The sequence below is a fragment of the Plectropomus leopardus genome, chromosome 14 (assembly GCF_026936395.1).
Source record: "Plectropomus leopardus strain MGB_pleo_1.0 chromosome 14, ASM2693639v1, whole genome shotgun sequence".
Classification (NCBI taxonomy): Eukaryota; Metazoa; Chordata; class Actinopteri; order Perciformes; family Serranidae; genus Plectropomus; species Plectropomus leopardus.
In genome coordinates this window covers 11,810,339-11,826,119 of record NC_142189.1, presented here as the reverse complement: position 1 = coordinate 11,826,119, position 15,781 = coordinate 11,810,339, and the positions used below count along the sequence as shown (strand labels likewise).

Sequence of the window (15,781 nt, the reverse complement as noted above, 5' to 3'; positions counted from 1 at the left end):
GAAAAATGACGGATCATGACCTTGACCTTTGACCACCACGCTTGTGCCAAATTAAAGGAATCCCCTAAAGGTTTTCTTGAAATATTGCGTTCACAAGTATGAGTAAGATAAAGTCACATGGACCTTGATCTTTGACCTATGACCACCAGAATCTAAGCAGCTCATTGTTGAGTCCAAGTGAATGTTTGTCTCCGATATTGAGAAATTCACACGAGGCGTTCTTGAGATATAGCATTCATAATGGATGGACATACAGTCGTACAACCCGAAAACATAATGCCTCTGACCTCGGCTATCACCGGTGCAGGAACTAAAAAACTGAACACTGAGTGACAGTAAATCACAAGAGTTTAAGTCAAGTAAAAGAAGTGCATGTTCATGGCAAAAGGAGTGAAGTCATTTTATTTGTTTTTAATATGTATCTACAACAAGGGGGACACAGGCAAAAACGACTGACAACTTGATGAAAATTAAAACAAAACCAAAAAAAAAATTACATTTATTATCAATGCAGTTTTCCCACCTTTTTTTCCAATAAGCAACATTTTTTTGTCTAAAGAAACTTTACAATATAAAGAAACATACGAAGAAGGAACCTCTCATTTTACTACACGAGACATTTAGGATCTGAAACTACCCTAACATGAGATACAAAGCAACTCCCCAAGGACAGACTGCCTCATATTCAATACTGCTTTGTCATCAAGAGGAAAAAAAAATGAGGAACTGAACAGAAAAATCTTTACTCCCCTCAAAAAAATTTCCTCTCTTAACCCTCCCTACCCCTGAATGTTACAGTATTATACATCAGCACAATAGAAATACAGAAATGATCAACGTTGTGACGGCTTTACTTACAGGACAGAAAGATAGAGAGAAGTTTGACTGCATTTTATACAACAGTATTTCAAAGTACAGGGGACAAACGCCTGTTCCCGCACTCTCTCTACCTCTTCTTAGCAATAAGCACAAATCTTTTTTCTCTTTACTTTCCAAAAACATTTCTCCCCACCCCATTTTTAAATAGATTAAAAAAAATTCCTTCATAGTAAACTCTGGTCCCTGGTGTGTCGGATTGAGAGCCAGTGTCCTGTGTGCCCTGCTTTCAGTTTGTGTCGAGAGGGTAGTTAAATGTGTCGGAGGCAGACGAGACGTGGAGTTTTATTATGAAAAACTTGCCTCTTTTTTTGCTCTGTTCTTGCAAATTCCCTGTCAAACACAGTGAAAAATACGCCTGTTTTGTGGCTTTTTTAATTTTTTTTTTTCTGGCCACCTTGCTCAAAAATTCCCCAAGAACAGAGGCAGCGGATGGAGGCTTCTGGACAAGAGTTTAAAGATCTGTCGAGGAAATGTGTGTGACAATGAGTTAGCTGAAAACTCACTACAAAACTGTCCTCCCTCGTCCTCATCTTAGATCCCTTGACGCCACAGCGAAGCGCCACGTCTGTGTGTGATGAGGTGAAATAGCGTAATAGTCTATAGCAGCTCCAGTTTCTATTTCTCGTCATCAAAGACACACCACCTCTGAACACACAGTTGCCCCGAATCGTTTCTGAATCAACTGTTGTGATTTTTTGAAAATATCAAAACATGTCAATGATATCAAAATGCATTTTACAGTATTTACAAAAAAATTTAAATCAAAAGATGGGAGAGAGTTGTACAAAAAAAATCAGACGGGGGGAGGGGGGTTGCGAGTGTGTGTCGATGCTGGCCCGTTGGAAAGGTGAGGGGGGGGTGGGGGTGATTTTCTTCAAGGTGAGCAAAGGGAGGGAGGCCACTCGTCACAGTCAACAGAGCCTTTCCCCTTCCTGCTTCGCTCTGATCCGATCAGCGGAGAGTCCTTTCAGGGGGCGCCTGCGACTGCGAGCTAAACTGTGTAAAAGCAAAGTCCCATAAAGCACAGACGTACATCACAGTGTGTTGAGGACTCATCAGCAAACGAAAACAATCCGAGTGTTCACGACAGTTCAGCAGAGACGATGATGCAGTGTTGGAGTGAACTAAGTGGGCAGCATTAGTGGAAGCAGCATGAATGGGGTGGGGGGTCCTCGGAGAGAGGGGCTCGAATGACGGACATGAGGAGACGTTGCTGACTGGATCTGAATATTTACACAGTTGCTACTAGTTCTGCATTAACAAAAAAAAACAAAAACAAAAAACAAACAGGGATAACACTTTTAAAAAAGTAACATAAGACAAATTTAAAGTACATAAATAAATAGAGCTGTGCATTTCACTGCATGGAAGCTACTAAAAACAGGAGCCGCTTCTTGTGGTTATTGAACAAAGAGTTAAAATGTTTAGCTAAAACTCTGAAAGTTTAAAAATAAAAGGGCCAATCAGTACCGCAATGGATAAGTCTTACCTGCAGGGGGCAGTGTGCTCGCACGGAGCCACATGCTACACAAACAATTTCTAAATTTGTGTGCACACGCACTGTCTTCATCATATTAATGTGCCCTTAAAACAACAGAAAATCTTAAAATGATCATAGCAATATCATTAATAACAATAATACAATAATAAAAATAGCAATGATACAATACATACACAAAAAAATGGAAAAAAAAAGAAAAAGTTCACTGATCATCACAACACCTCTGTTAAAAAATGTACACACAAAGAGAACAATGTGGGGGGGGGGCGAAGGGGTCATAGCGCCTGACCCGCAACTGAATCCATCGGGCGACAAAAAATAAAAAGTCCAGGTTGAGAAGCTTCCAGGCAGCGGCGAAAAAGACCCGAGGCTGCGTCCTCCTCACGAGAGGGCTGTTTTATCCAGTCTCCTCTCTCCCTCTTTCTCTCTGTTTGTCCTCCTTCCCTCGCTCATTGTCTAGAACCTGACAGGAAGCCAGGGAGGCCGGGGCCGGAGTCAGAGAGGAGGCTCTTCCTGTTGCTCTGTGACTGCTTCCTGTTCAAACCGGCCGCCATCTTGCATGCTCCGGGAGGGCCCGTCTTAATATGAGTCCCAGCATGCTCGAGGGCCGTCCCTGAAGGCTGTGTGGCCGTAGAGTTCCCAAGTGAGAAGACGGGGAAAAGGGGACGGAAGGGGGATCCCGTATGTGTGTGTGTGTGTGTGTGTGTGTGTGTGAGGGGGCGGGTCAGAGGGTGTGTGTGAGGAAGGGAGGTGGTCCAATCCCAGATGGAGTAAGGATTGAATTGAAGAAAAAAAAATCAGGTGCAGGGGTACAAAAATAGGAGGGAGGAAATAAAGAAAAATACAAAAAAAAGGAAAAAATAAAATCACACACTCATCGTCATGTTGGGTGAATACTGAAAAGAGAGAGAGGGAAGGGGGAGGAGGGCACAGATGAGTGGATATGTCACTGACCACATGAAAACACCAGAGGGCGCTCACACCCAGACCTGCAAAGCTCGAGGAGGCACAGACTTCATGCTCCTGCTCGGCTCTAAAACACCTGATTCAAGCAATAGACACCTCAAAATTCAGCTATTTTTTGATGATCAGCGCTGGGGATTAGACTGAAAAACTTTCTGGTAAAGATGAAGTGAGCACAGAGCATCAGACGTCCAACCACATATTTACATTTCAAAATTTGTCAGTTTTAGACTGGTTTCATCGGATAGATGGTGTACAGCTGGTTTGTCTAAGGATGCACCAACCCGACTCTTTCACTCCTGACACGATTCCTGGGCTTCGATTATCCGCCGATACCAAGCCGTACGCAACACCAGAGGATCAATGAGCTAACAGTTCTGCTGTCTGTATTGGAGATTTTACAAAAGCATATTTCTTGTTTATTGAGGTTACATAATGATGTGTTTTACTGTTTTTATCTCACTAACTCCGATTGTAATTTGCAATAATTCTAATTTTTATATACATATCTCAAAGTTAATTCTGTTCTTAATTTTTCTCTTTCTCCTAAAACCCCCCAAAAAGAACCGTTAAGAGTACCATTAAGCCGTTATATATATATATATATATATATATATATATATATATATATTTTAATATAAAACAGTTAGTATAAGCGGTGCTTTTATATTTTAAGTTGACTGAATGTAAGAGGACAAGTTGAGATCATTTTGTAGCAATTCAACTTAAGGCAGCCCAGACAGTAACTTATTTTAGGTTAAAACATTTTTTTTTTTTTTACAGGGCTGACATTAATACTGCTTTCTTAACTTTGTAAAACAAAATGTGACAAATACATAAATAATTATATATATATTATTATTAAGTGTAAACCTTTTAAATGCAGTGACAAACTGGTCAAAACTTTAACTGAAATTTAAATTCCAGCATGAAACAAACAAACGCTTGTACATAATCAGACACAGATACTGAATTTCAAAGACTGGCTTCATTGTCATGATACATGATCCAGCTTTGAGTCAATATCGGCCCTATATCATTATCAGACTGGTGCAATCTTAGCTTAAACTCTATTGATTCAAGATGAATAAACTTGAGTTTATTTCCAAAAGTAGGGAGTTAATATGGTATCACTTTGGTGGCTCTAAACAGCTCTTATTTTGAAATAATTCCAATGATTCCCAGCCCTCCTGCTGATCAGTTGAATCAGGTTATTTGAGCTCGGCTATACTTCCAGCCTGTGCACCCTGTAGCTTTCCAGGCCGAGGGCAAGAGAACGTCACAATCTTACATAATCTTCCACCTGTTGTGCACAGAAAACTTCTGCAACTACTTCCTACTTAAAGCTGAAAAAAATCTCCTTACATACGACAAATAACTTGTGTTTATCGACTGATCACTGATATAGAGGGTATACAATGAATTTCTAAATGATTAGAGAGCGGCTACAATGCAAGCAGAACATCATATATTATTTACAGTTCCTTATTATTTGCCCTGTTTTTGTTATTATTCTGTAGACAGAACATGCTGCTGTGCAGTGCAGGAACAGCGTAGCATGTTTTGCATTTCAAATTCATTTTACAGTGCTGTGTCCCACGTAATACTAAACTACTAGAGGTCTTCACAGGTCTGCTTGGTTTCTTATGTGACACGGAAATTGAGTTGAGTCATGTCAAAATGATATTCTGCCTAATTGGGTCCAGTTGGGCTCTGTTCTTTGTGCCAGTGTGTGTGTAATACCTGACCGGATCTGAGTAGACTTGTGATCAGCTCTGATCATGTGGTGCATCATAATTTTCAGAGCAATAAAAGGTGTTTTCTTGTTGCATGAGTGCGAGCTGTGAGCTGCAGGAAAAATGTCACCTATTGCTGTTCTTCTCGACTGTGGGTGATGCTGTTATTAGTGGTCTCTTGCTCTTTTTTGGGCCTGTTCGAACAAAATTTTGGAACAGAGTTTTTTATTCATGGGTCTATTCGGCCAGGCAGATTGTCCTCAGATCAACTCAGTCCTCTGCTTTTTTTTTTTTTTTTTGCCTTATTGGGTTTGGGCTAGGTTTTCCATAAGTTGGGGATTAATAATATACAACATCTAAGATCAGATTTCACAATGTTATTTTTTTTAACCAGGGCCTGCTAACAGGGAGTGTCAGTTGAAAAGTAACACTGCCAACACTCTGCTCAAATTACATGACATGTTAGACTAACCGATGCAGCTACAAAAAAATAAAATACATTTAGGGACAAGACACAAACTTTACCAGAATAGTCAATAGTCTCCGATCAAAATCAAACAATCAGGTGAACCCTCTGCTTGCATTCATCCACTGTTGTTTATGTCATGAAGTCAAGGATAACCGTTAAGGGTCGTGAGATGTCGTTCACTCGCTTTACTTACACTTTCGCTTTGGAATGGGTTCAAGAAGTTCCCGCCCATTTCGCCGTCATCTCTCGGCGTACCAGGAGGGTTGTTCATGCCCCCCATGTTATTAGGGGAGCTCTGGAGGAAAAGAGGGCGAAAAAAATGCATTTTAAAGGGTTTGTCCAGATTTAAGTTACATAATATTTAGAGTTCGGATTTTGCTGCTGCCCGAGTCCACAGCAGTTCGTTTGGGGTTCCCACACATTTCATGGATAAAATTCAAAAACTTTTCATGGATCTGTTACATTAAATTTTAAGATATATGGCATGAACAGAACTATATAATATACTTTACTCCAGTTGATTATTATTGTGAGGATGAAACAGGAATGATTTCCAATCTCTAACAGCTGGTTACATCTGTTACATTACATGGAAGTTTCTTTAACAATTGTCATTTAATAATTAATTTCATCTCACACAACAAAAATTCCCTAACTTCATGAGATATTTCAAGTATTTTTACTAATTTCATGACTTTTTTCAATGAGACCATGAAATTCCATGACTATTCCAGGTTTTCTATGACCGTGGGAACCCTGTTCATTACTTAGTTTCCAAACTTGGGGCGTGCTGACAGCCATCTACAGCAGGTAGTACACAGACTATGGATGAGTACCTCATATAACCTTACTTTAAAAGACCCAAACTATCCTCATAAAGTGCAGAAAGTATAAAGATTTGAAATACAACAAACTCAGCAAGTTCATTAAAAATGTGATATACACTCACCTTTGGCAACCCGTCCATATCCCCAGACCCTGAGGAGGTGGAAGAAATAGTTCAATTGTTTTTCAAGGTAAGCTTGTTTCAAAATAAAGCGCTGTTTTACACAGATCAGTGATTCCTGAAGCCGCCCTGTGTTTCAACCCACCTAGTGATCCGTTCATGTGGTGTGGCTCCATGGCTCCCATGGCTCCCATTGGCCCATCAGGCCCAGGTCCCATCGGGAACTGGCAGATAAGATGTAGAGGAAGGCTTTTAAACGACTGTAACGATACTTTTCATGTTTGACCTCTGTGGTCTCTTCAGCTCGGAGGTGAAGTCGAGATTATTTAATTTATTCTTCCTGGTTCGTTTCCAGTCGATTCTTATTGAGCTCAGCGCGGCGGCGTTATGTTTCTCTAATGCTGAGTTGTACTGGTGCCCAGTGATGTGGTTATAAACCCCATTTGAGCTGAATTCATTTTTGTGGGCAAGGTTGTGTAATTTTAATCGTTACAACGACATCCATAATTTTTAACCGAGAAATCAATCTTCACTGTGTGAAACAAGTCTGGAAAGTTAAACCTTAAAAACAACATTACGGAGATTTTTTTTTAAATTACTAAGTGAACTGAATCTGACTCACGTTGGGTCTGTTGCCTCCCGGTCCGATAGGATTCATCATCGTATAGATGTTTTCACTGGAGTTGGTCGAATCTGAGGAAAAAGCAAAAACTTTAGTTACATAATATCAGAGACATGCTGTCAATCACTAATAACAAATACGTCATCAAATAAATCAACTGCTGAAATGAGCAGGGTTCCCCCATTTTGTTACTGATTCATTTTTGAAACGTTAAGATCGAGCGTACAGCTTTAAGCTTCAACTTTACTACCTTGTTAAACATTTCTGCCGCCAACTATCTGCATATATCCACAGACCAGACTAGCACTGACAGAAACTTCACAAAATGTTATTTATTTCTCATCAAACAATCGTCCGGTTATGGACAGGTCTGAGGGCTCATTTATGCTCAACGTTACATACGGAGACAGAGCCCTCTGTCCGTACTCTGCCTTCATTAGTTACGTATTTGTGTGCGTTTTCTGAAAGCTTAAGGATACGGACAAAATGGAGCAGTACCACAAGAGATCATGGGGGCAGTGGAGTGCAGTTCAAAGAGGAGGAGACAATGAAGAGATATTATTAATGACAGAACAGACTGAATCAGTTATATATAATTTATAGTGATATATAGTGAAATCATTGAGAAGAATTCTCAGTCCACATGTTGGGATGTATATAATGGCTGCACAGACTACCACGGTCTACAACGCTGCCTCCATTTAAAGGTACATTATTACAACCGCCTCCACCTTCACTTTGCTGTTGTGATTCTGCCCACTGGTGCCTCTATTGGCTGCATCTGTGCCGTTATAAAGGACGCGTGAAGGTTTACAACATTTGATAAAGAAAGATCTAATTTCTTAGAAAAAAGGAGCATAAATGAGAATTTAAACTGTTTTGCGACATCGCTAAACCTAAGCGTCCGCAATACTGTGGCCTCGGCAAGACATGATGTCGGTCTGGTCCGTGTGTGTCACGTGATATTAATGACATTTACACAGTCACTCAGCAGTTAAATAGTAATACAGGGAGCATACTTTGCATGATGTGAGGCATGTTTTGGGATTTTTATGGAAGTATTTTCAGCAATGCATTTTTCAAAAGAGTCTGCTACTTCAAAACCATTTCCAGGCCTGGAAAATAGTTTTTAGAGTTAACTTTTCCAAGAATTTAATGACCGTGGGAACCCTGAATGAAAAATAAACAGTGTTTGGTAGGTGAGGGGACACATTCATGCTTGTTTAGTGAGGAAAAAATGGGAGAGAAGTCTATTTCTGAGACAAGTGTTAGTGCTGGGGACGTAGTTAGGTGACGCACCACCTGGGCTGGGCATGATGGGAGTTCCAGGTGGACCTCCTCCTCCTGGAGGACCCTGGGGAGACAGCCGATGATAGAGATTAAAATTACATTCACAACATGAAATGTCAGTATAATTATACTGTGACTGAATGCAGGAGAGCTGCTCAGTATTTTGAACTATTTTGAACTCACGACATAGTTTCCTGGAGATGAGGAGGAGTAGGCTATCTGCAGGGGGGAGAAGAAACAGACAATCAGATCTGACGGTCAGAGGACACTGAATATGAATCTATACAGGGTGGACAAAATAAGAGGAACGCCTTACAATCTAATACAAAAGTCCTGCAATAAAAACTTTTGTGAAGTTAAGAAATGTTCAGACTGTAGCAAAGGGGTTTGTTTTAACTCTTAAGTCATTTTTTAATGCCATAATTTGTACTTTAGATATACATTTAAAGGAACAGTTCACCCCAAAATCAAAAGTACATATTTTTTCTTCTTACCTTTATTGCTTTTTATAGCTCTAGATTGTTTTGGTGTGAGCTGCTGAGTGTTGGAGATATCGGCTGTAGAGATGTCTGCCTTCTCTCCTACACAATGGAGCTAGATGGCACTCGGTTTATGGTGCTCAAAGTGCCAAAAAATACTTTTGAAAAAACTCAACAGCATTGTCTCTACTCAGATATCAGGACAGAAAACAGTTCCTACATGAAACTGCTCACAACAAGGTCCGTATTTTTGATTTTGGGGTGAACTGTCCCTTTAAATGTCCTCCGGTGAAACTGCCTTGGAAAACCAAAGCTGAAACTCATAAGCATAACGTTTGTATTTTTCTGGGCTGTTACACAACACTGAAGGTCATTTCCTCTTTCTTTGCCCAACACCTTTATGTGGCCGTGTGTGAAGGTCAAGGCTTTCTGACTCACAGAGTTAGCATTAGGTCCTGGCCAAGGCCCTCTTCCTCCGGGACCCCTGAGGCACAAACAAACAAAAAGAAAGGAACCGAGGAAGAGAAGAACAAAGGAAAGAAAGAAAACGATGAAGAGGGGAACACAATAATGGTGCAAAGAGAAAAGAAACATAAATAACTTGTACACGATTCAAAAACAGAAAAGACCCTCTGAACCCAACAACCAGTGGGTTTGAAAGGCATGTTTTTTTAAAAAATTGCCAAATTGATACCATTCATCATAGCCAGAAACTATAAAATTATTGTTGGATTTTGAGATTTCTGAAGGATCACATGAGGTGCAACAAACACTTTAATCAGCATACATAACCAAGTCTAATATTAAAATAGTGATATTTCATCAAAATGACTTTCATATGTCTCAAAAACAAATTTAAGCCAAAAGTGAACCTGCAGTTTGCAAACTACAGGCTGTTTTCACTGGCAGACTGAAGAAGACAAAATCAGCTGTAGGTAGAGGCTTAAATGTTCAGTATGTGCAGCATTATATTTCACCAGAAGCATGCTTTAACTTACATGTTCATGCCTGGCATGGGGCCGCCCATGGAGTTGGGAGGAGGCCTCATACCTCCATAATTCTGTAAGACAAATAGTTAAAAACAAAAACACTGTAAGAACATTCAATGAGAAAGTTTAACTGATTCTCAATAATCTCCTTGTTTCTCTAAATATTACTGATTGTGACTCTTGAACTGTGTTGGATTTGGCCTTTTGTGCAACATTTTCTAGTTTCACACATACATCACTGGACAGAGCAGCTGTGATCTCTTCAAACAAACGAGAAACAAGCCTGGACTGTTGTGATGACTGTACAGAAGGAACTACAAATCAAGAAATGATACAGCTTTAGCCTTAAAGAGCAATCACACCTCCATAGACAGTGATATATAATTCATAAGAATATAACAACGTATTCAATGCCATAGCTATTGCTAATGCTATACTTGTATAGAGTATAATATACTACATGGTTCAACACAATCCTCCTGCCTTTTGCACCCACCACATTACACATATGTGAATATACATACGGCATATGTATGTATATACATTATGTCTCATATTTTTTCTAATGTCTTATTATTCAGTTCTATGCATATATACATATAACGTATTTACGATTCCTGTGCGTCAAGCGCACATCGCAGAATTGACAATAAAGTTAACTTCGACTTTGATAACAGTTCTGTTACAATAACAAAACTAAACAGTGACAAAAACACACCTGCAGATGTGTGTGAAGCCTCATTCAGTCATAAATCAGTGTGTGTGTGGTTTCAGGTTCGTCTTACCTGTGGGCCCATGGCCATTCCTCGAGGAGGGTTCATTCTCATAGGTCCACCCATGTTGGGATGTCCTGCAAGAACAGACCCGCAGTGTTCATTTTGTTAATAAAAACTATGATTAAATATGTTTTTTTTTTACTATGACTAACACAAGATGATGAAGAGGCAATGCTATCATCCCTAAAAACTATGCTGAAAACATTTTAGCTGCGCCTTTCAGCTGTCTGTCTTGCTAGTTTTAATTTTCATTTTCTTTCAACTCTATTTCTATTTTATTCTTACTTATTTAATTAATCTAAATTAATGAGTCATATTTTTATTGGCCAACTGTTGGTCTTTATTATTATTATTATTATTATTATTATTATTATTATTATTATTATTAATGGTTTTAATCTCATTAATTTTTTACTGATCAGTTGTTGATCTAAATAAGTTCATTTTCTTCTACTTCTTCAGTACTCAACTCAACAGTACTCAACTTCTGTTGTAGTCGACGTGTTGTGCTGCACATTGTGTTTCCACCTGGAGCTACATGTGCTATATAAAGTTTTGTTTTGCTTTGCTTTGCTTAATTTACTTAAAGCTAAAAATGACGACAACAAGACTTGGGAGAAAGAAAAAATGCGATATATGGGCTCATATCTGATGTGTTCCTTAAATTGACACCATCAGACCATAAGACCAGAAACTTTCTTCACAGCTGCACTCTCAATCATTCCATTGTGTTTTTCATCGGGTAATAAAAAAAAAATCTAATGTGAAAGAAGTTGGTTTTGGCTTTACTAGATCAGACAAGACTAAAATGCCCACATTTTTAGTTAACAAATTTGACTAAAACATTAGTTTTGGTTTAAGACTTAAGTTAAAACCAAACAGGCAAAATAAACACCACACCAGAGTCACACCCTGACTGCAGCGCACTGCACATAACACACGAGTCTTCGTGTAAATCCACATATGGCTCCTTTACTTAAAATCAGGAATTAAGACGTGCTGCAGACAATGCTTCATCCTAATCCCATTAGTTGTATCCTGCTGGCCCCTAAAGCTGTAATCTGCAGCTTAAATCACCGTGGACCCCTCACTGAGCCAGACACACCCACAAACATTCAGTCCACGCAGGAAAAAAGGACTGAATTTGTAGAAAAACTAACAGATAAAAAAAAGTTGGTTAGGAGTTTAGTCCTGAAATGGCCTGTTCATCTGCTGAATTATCGGCTGTGAAATAAATTAGCAATAATTTCTTATTCATTTTAAGTTATGTGTCAAACTATTTGTGCAATATGAGAATTTGCAGCTTTTCTTTTTTCTTATCATTTTCACTTTTTTATTGCTGCCACAAACACAAAACTTGCGGCGGGCTTTTATCCTTTTTCAGGGTTTCTGAAGGATTCATATTAAAATAAATACATTGTTAGCACACAGCAGGGCTCCATGTCCACTTATTTATTACACCGAGCCGGTGACGATTCGAGCGCAATCATTTGAACAGTCACGTTACAAGAATTAAAACAAAATTTGGAGAACTGCCAGCCGCTTATGTGATGAGGAGGAGGAATAATCATGCCTAGATTTATTTAGCAAGTGCTTGAATATTCTGATATTTCTATAGCTTGAGTAGCATTACTGTCAGTACTCTCCTTTTTGGAACAAACCGAAATCAGTTTCAATGTTAAGTTGAGTTGAGTTGAAAAATGAATGGAAAGATTCATCAATAATGAAAATTGTCATTAGTTAAAGCTGTAGTAGAGTATTCATCTCACATAGACACACCATCTGCTAACATATTTTAAAATAAGGAACCCCCTTTAGATCTTCAGCTATGCGAGCCGTCGTACCTTGAGGTCTTGTCGGGTCCAAACTGTTTGGCAGGAGAGGCTGAGAACCAGGGATTCCCCCCGGAGGCTGAGGAAAGACCAGATATGGAAACTGATTAAAATACTGACTCACTTTCACACTTTACAACACAGATACTGACTGAAAAAAAAGTTACAAAGGAAGAAAAGAAACAGCTCAAGAACCTGATTTGGCATTCGGAGTGCGGGGCGCGGTCCACCTGGATACCGTGGTGACATGAAAGGCTGCAAAGAGAAATAAAGGAAATAAAGGGGGAAAAAAGGGGGTTGAGGGTGGGAAATGTGGGGGAAAGAGGGACACAGAAAACGACATTTTCATTATTGATTAATCCGAGAGCACTCAGACAGGAGGAGCAGTGAGAACACACAGATGGACACAGTGTGGTTGGAGAATGGAGGATGACACTGAGAGATCATCAACACACCCGCTTAGAAACACAAAAAAATACACTTAACCGAGTCTGTTTTTAATGTCTTTAACAATGCCTGCTTTCATTCACACTCAGGGCTCGGATTTGTGTGTGAGCTCACACAGCTCCCTGCACACACCGCCGGCTCTCACTGTGGTGTAAGCTGATTCGGCCTGTGGTCTGCATGCGTAGTTAGAGACACCTCAGGCCAACAACACCATCCAAAAGCCTTAGAGGAAGCATGTCCACACTCTCTCGCACACAAGACGGAAACCAGAAACCACAAGAATGAAGAGCCGGGCTGCCGCGGTTAATGGGCAAAGGCTAGCTTTACCTCCACTGTGGTGAATCTGTAGCTACTGTTCTGGAGAAGTGTTGAATCACCCGCTGACTGAGAATTCAAGTTTATTACAATACACTGAATGCGTTCTTCTCTAGTTAGAAGCTTGAATAACTCAAAACTCTATGTGTATGAGTACATATATATATGTGACGTGTCCATAGTGCCTGTCCCCTGTTTTATTTATAAGGTGCAAGAACAAGTAGGCAGAGCAGAGGGGATTGTGCCGTGTGCGTTTGTGCATGTGTGTTAAGAGCCGAGGAGCAGATGAGTGTGCAACCCCCCACAAGCTGCTCCGGGGGAGGGGCAAGGAGTGAATTATTCATCCCGCACAGGGACAGCCGATTCTGGGTCTTGAAGAGGAGCGGGCCCTTGCTGCCTCTGGATGCTCGGCTTTCATTGAGGTGGGACCGCAGGGGCCGACATCTACGAGGAGTTAGCCAGAACAAAACTAGAGCTAACGGGGCTCGAGGGCAGGAGAGGAAGAGGAGGTGTGCGAGTAGTGAATGGAAAGAAAAAGAGCTTGTGTGTGGGTGAGGGGGTGGGAGGGGGGATTTGGAGGGAATGAAAGAGAGAGGGGTGTTTGAGAGAAAGAGTTTGCGTCTTACCTGGCCGTGGGGTCCCATCATGGGGTTGCTGGGGTTGTGTGGGGGGGGCTGTGCGTGGGGGGACTGCTGAGAGCCGGGTGGTCCCTTTAAGAAAGAAGAGCGATATCAGAGAGGGGAGGGCCCAAAAGTGGGCTTTACACCTGGAGGAATTGCCCGATTAAAATCATAAGAAAGAGGAGGACGAGAGGAGGGGGAGTCAGCGGGGAGTCTTTAGGTTGAGGAGGAAAAAGAGGAGCAAGAAGATGGATAAAGCTCTTTCAAATCTGCAGTTAGATTATGTACTCCTTAAAGTGAAACTTGAGTATTTTATTGAACCTGGACACTATCAACCCAATGTTTTTGTACGTAAGTGACTAATGAAGACAAGTGTTTTTGCAATTGGTTGAGGATTGAGAGACAGCTCTGCAGCTGGCACCGGCAAAAAAGGCTGCAATGTAACCTCTCTGGGCAATGTGCACACTGTCGATTTTTGTCCACTTCAAGTACTAAAAATAATAATAAACTTTATTTGTACAGCACCTTTCATACAGGAAATGCAGCCCAATGTGCTTTACAACAAGTGCTTTGCATGAAAAAAACATAGAGGACATAAGGAAATAATAAATCCTGCATGCAAAAATAAGATAAGATCAGAATATAATACATAGAAAATATCTTCACATGGATAAAACCCACTTAATAATACTGGTAAACGTAAATAAATTAAAAAAAAGGATAGAAATAGAAGGCACAGAATGCATAACATATGATGGAAACAAAATGAGATCATATTTTAAAAAAATAAAGCCAAAAATTGAGTGTAGAAAGCATGAAATTAAAGAAAATACAACATATTAAAGAGGTGCAGCAGTGCGGTCTGTTCGTTATTGTGTGTAACCAGGTCTTGATAAAGAGAAGTTTGTTCTAAACGGTTGCAGACTTCTTTACATTGTGGATATCAGCAAACAATCAGTATGATACTGAAAATATTTTAGTGGTACCCTGGTAGCTCACCATATAGAGAGCGTACCATTAAGACAGAGTCCTCACTGCAGCGGCTTAGGTTTGACTCCAGGCCTTTTGCGGCTGGTCCCCCTTTCTCTCTGCCATTTCATATTTCTTTCTGTCCCTTCTGTACTTCAACACACTCTTCCCGGCACAACTTTTACCAACTCTCCCTGTTTCCGCTGTTGTCGTCCTGCAACAACTCATCTCTTACGAGATTTCAGAACAAGACTTCTCCTTGGGCAAGACTTGGTTACAAACAATAACAAACAGACCAGAACAAGCAAAAGGTAATGAAAAAAAATCAGTGGCAAAAACAAGCACTTCAACTGGATGTAAATTAGAGCTGTGAATTGGCAAGAATCTAGAAATGCAATACTCATCACAATACAGAAGTTACGGTTTACTATATTGCGATACTTTTTGCAAGGTGATGTATTGCAATTCCATTATAATCTAATTTCAGGAAAACTTAAACAGTGTAAAGAAATCATCACCATATGCATAAAAGGAGTTTTAGAAGAAAGTTTACTTTTTTGCATAAAAAATGTGATGCAGTCAGAATAGTGGGATCTGCATTAGTCTACATAACTATCTGTGTAACATCCAACATCATAGCACTACTTTGTGTGCAATCTGAGCAAAGGAAGTAGACAAAAAAGGGCTTGCAGAAACCTTTTTAAAAACAATTTAAAATTAAGTGTTTTTTCAAGAATAAATACAGTCTCACTAAATATGCAACTGAAATTCTCAAGTGTATCGATATTTTCAGTAACCCCTAAAGTAATATTGCTGGTGCGAGCAGACCCCAAGTGCTGGCTGCAGTGCTGTCACTCATTACCGGTGCAAATTCAAAAATTAGTCACTTAAGAGACAAAAACATGGGACGATAGGGTCCAGACTAAAAAATATTCAAGTTCCCCTTTA

General features: G+C 40.0%; 1 protein-coding gene across 5 annotated transcripts in view; it reads right to left on the bottom strand.

Annotated features, from left to right (window-relative positions):
* Positions 1 to 375: 375 nt before the first annotated feature.
* Positions 376 to 15,781, bottom strand: part of LOC121953371 (single-stranded DNA-binding protein 3) — a 52,031-nt gene continuing 36,625 nt past the window's right edge. The window contains exons 6-18 of one of the 5 annotated variants that reach the window (XM_088087397.1): positions 13,871 to 13,954; positions 12,678 to 12,737; positions 12,495 to 12,561; positions 10,660 to 10,724; positions 9,884 to 9,945; positions 9,324 to 9,369; positions 8,590 to 8,625; positions 8,419 to 8,470; positions 7,117 to 7,187; positions 6,640 to 6,718; positions 6,498 to 6,526; positions 5,742 to 5,843; positions 376 to 3,000 (exon numbers count right to left, since the gene is read on the bottom strand). In XM_088087397.1, the coding sequence (XP_087943523.1) occupies positions 2,830 to 3,000; positions 5,742 to 5,843; positions 6,498 to 6,526; positions 6,640 to 6,718; positions 7,117 to 7,187; positions 8,419 to 8,470; positions 8,590 to 8,625; positions 9,324 to 9,369; positions 9,884 to 9,945; positions 10,660 to 10,724; positions 12,495 to 12,561; positions 12,678 to 12,737; positions 13,871 to 13,954 (924 nt within the window). In that variant the 3' untranslated portion in view covers positions 376 to 2,829. Of the gene's footprint in view, positions 3,001 to 3,061; positions 3,277 to 5,741; positions 5,844 to 6,497; positions 6,527 to 6,639; positions 6,719 to 7,116; positions 7,188 to 8,415; positions 8,471 to 8,589; positions 8,626 to 9,323; positions 9,370 to 9,883; positions 9,946 to 10,659; positions 10,725 to 12,494; positions 12,562 to 12,677; positions 12,738 to 13,870; positions 13,955 to 15,781 lie in introns of those variants that run through there. The other 4 variants (XM_088087396.1, XM_042500418.2, XM_088087398.1 and 1 more) reach the window with 4 other exon arrangements.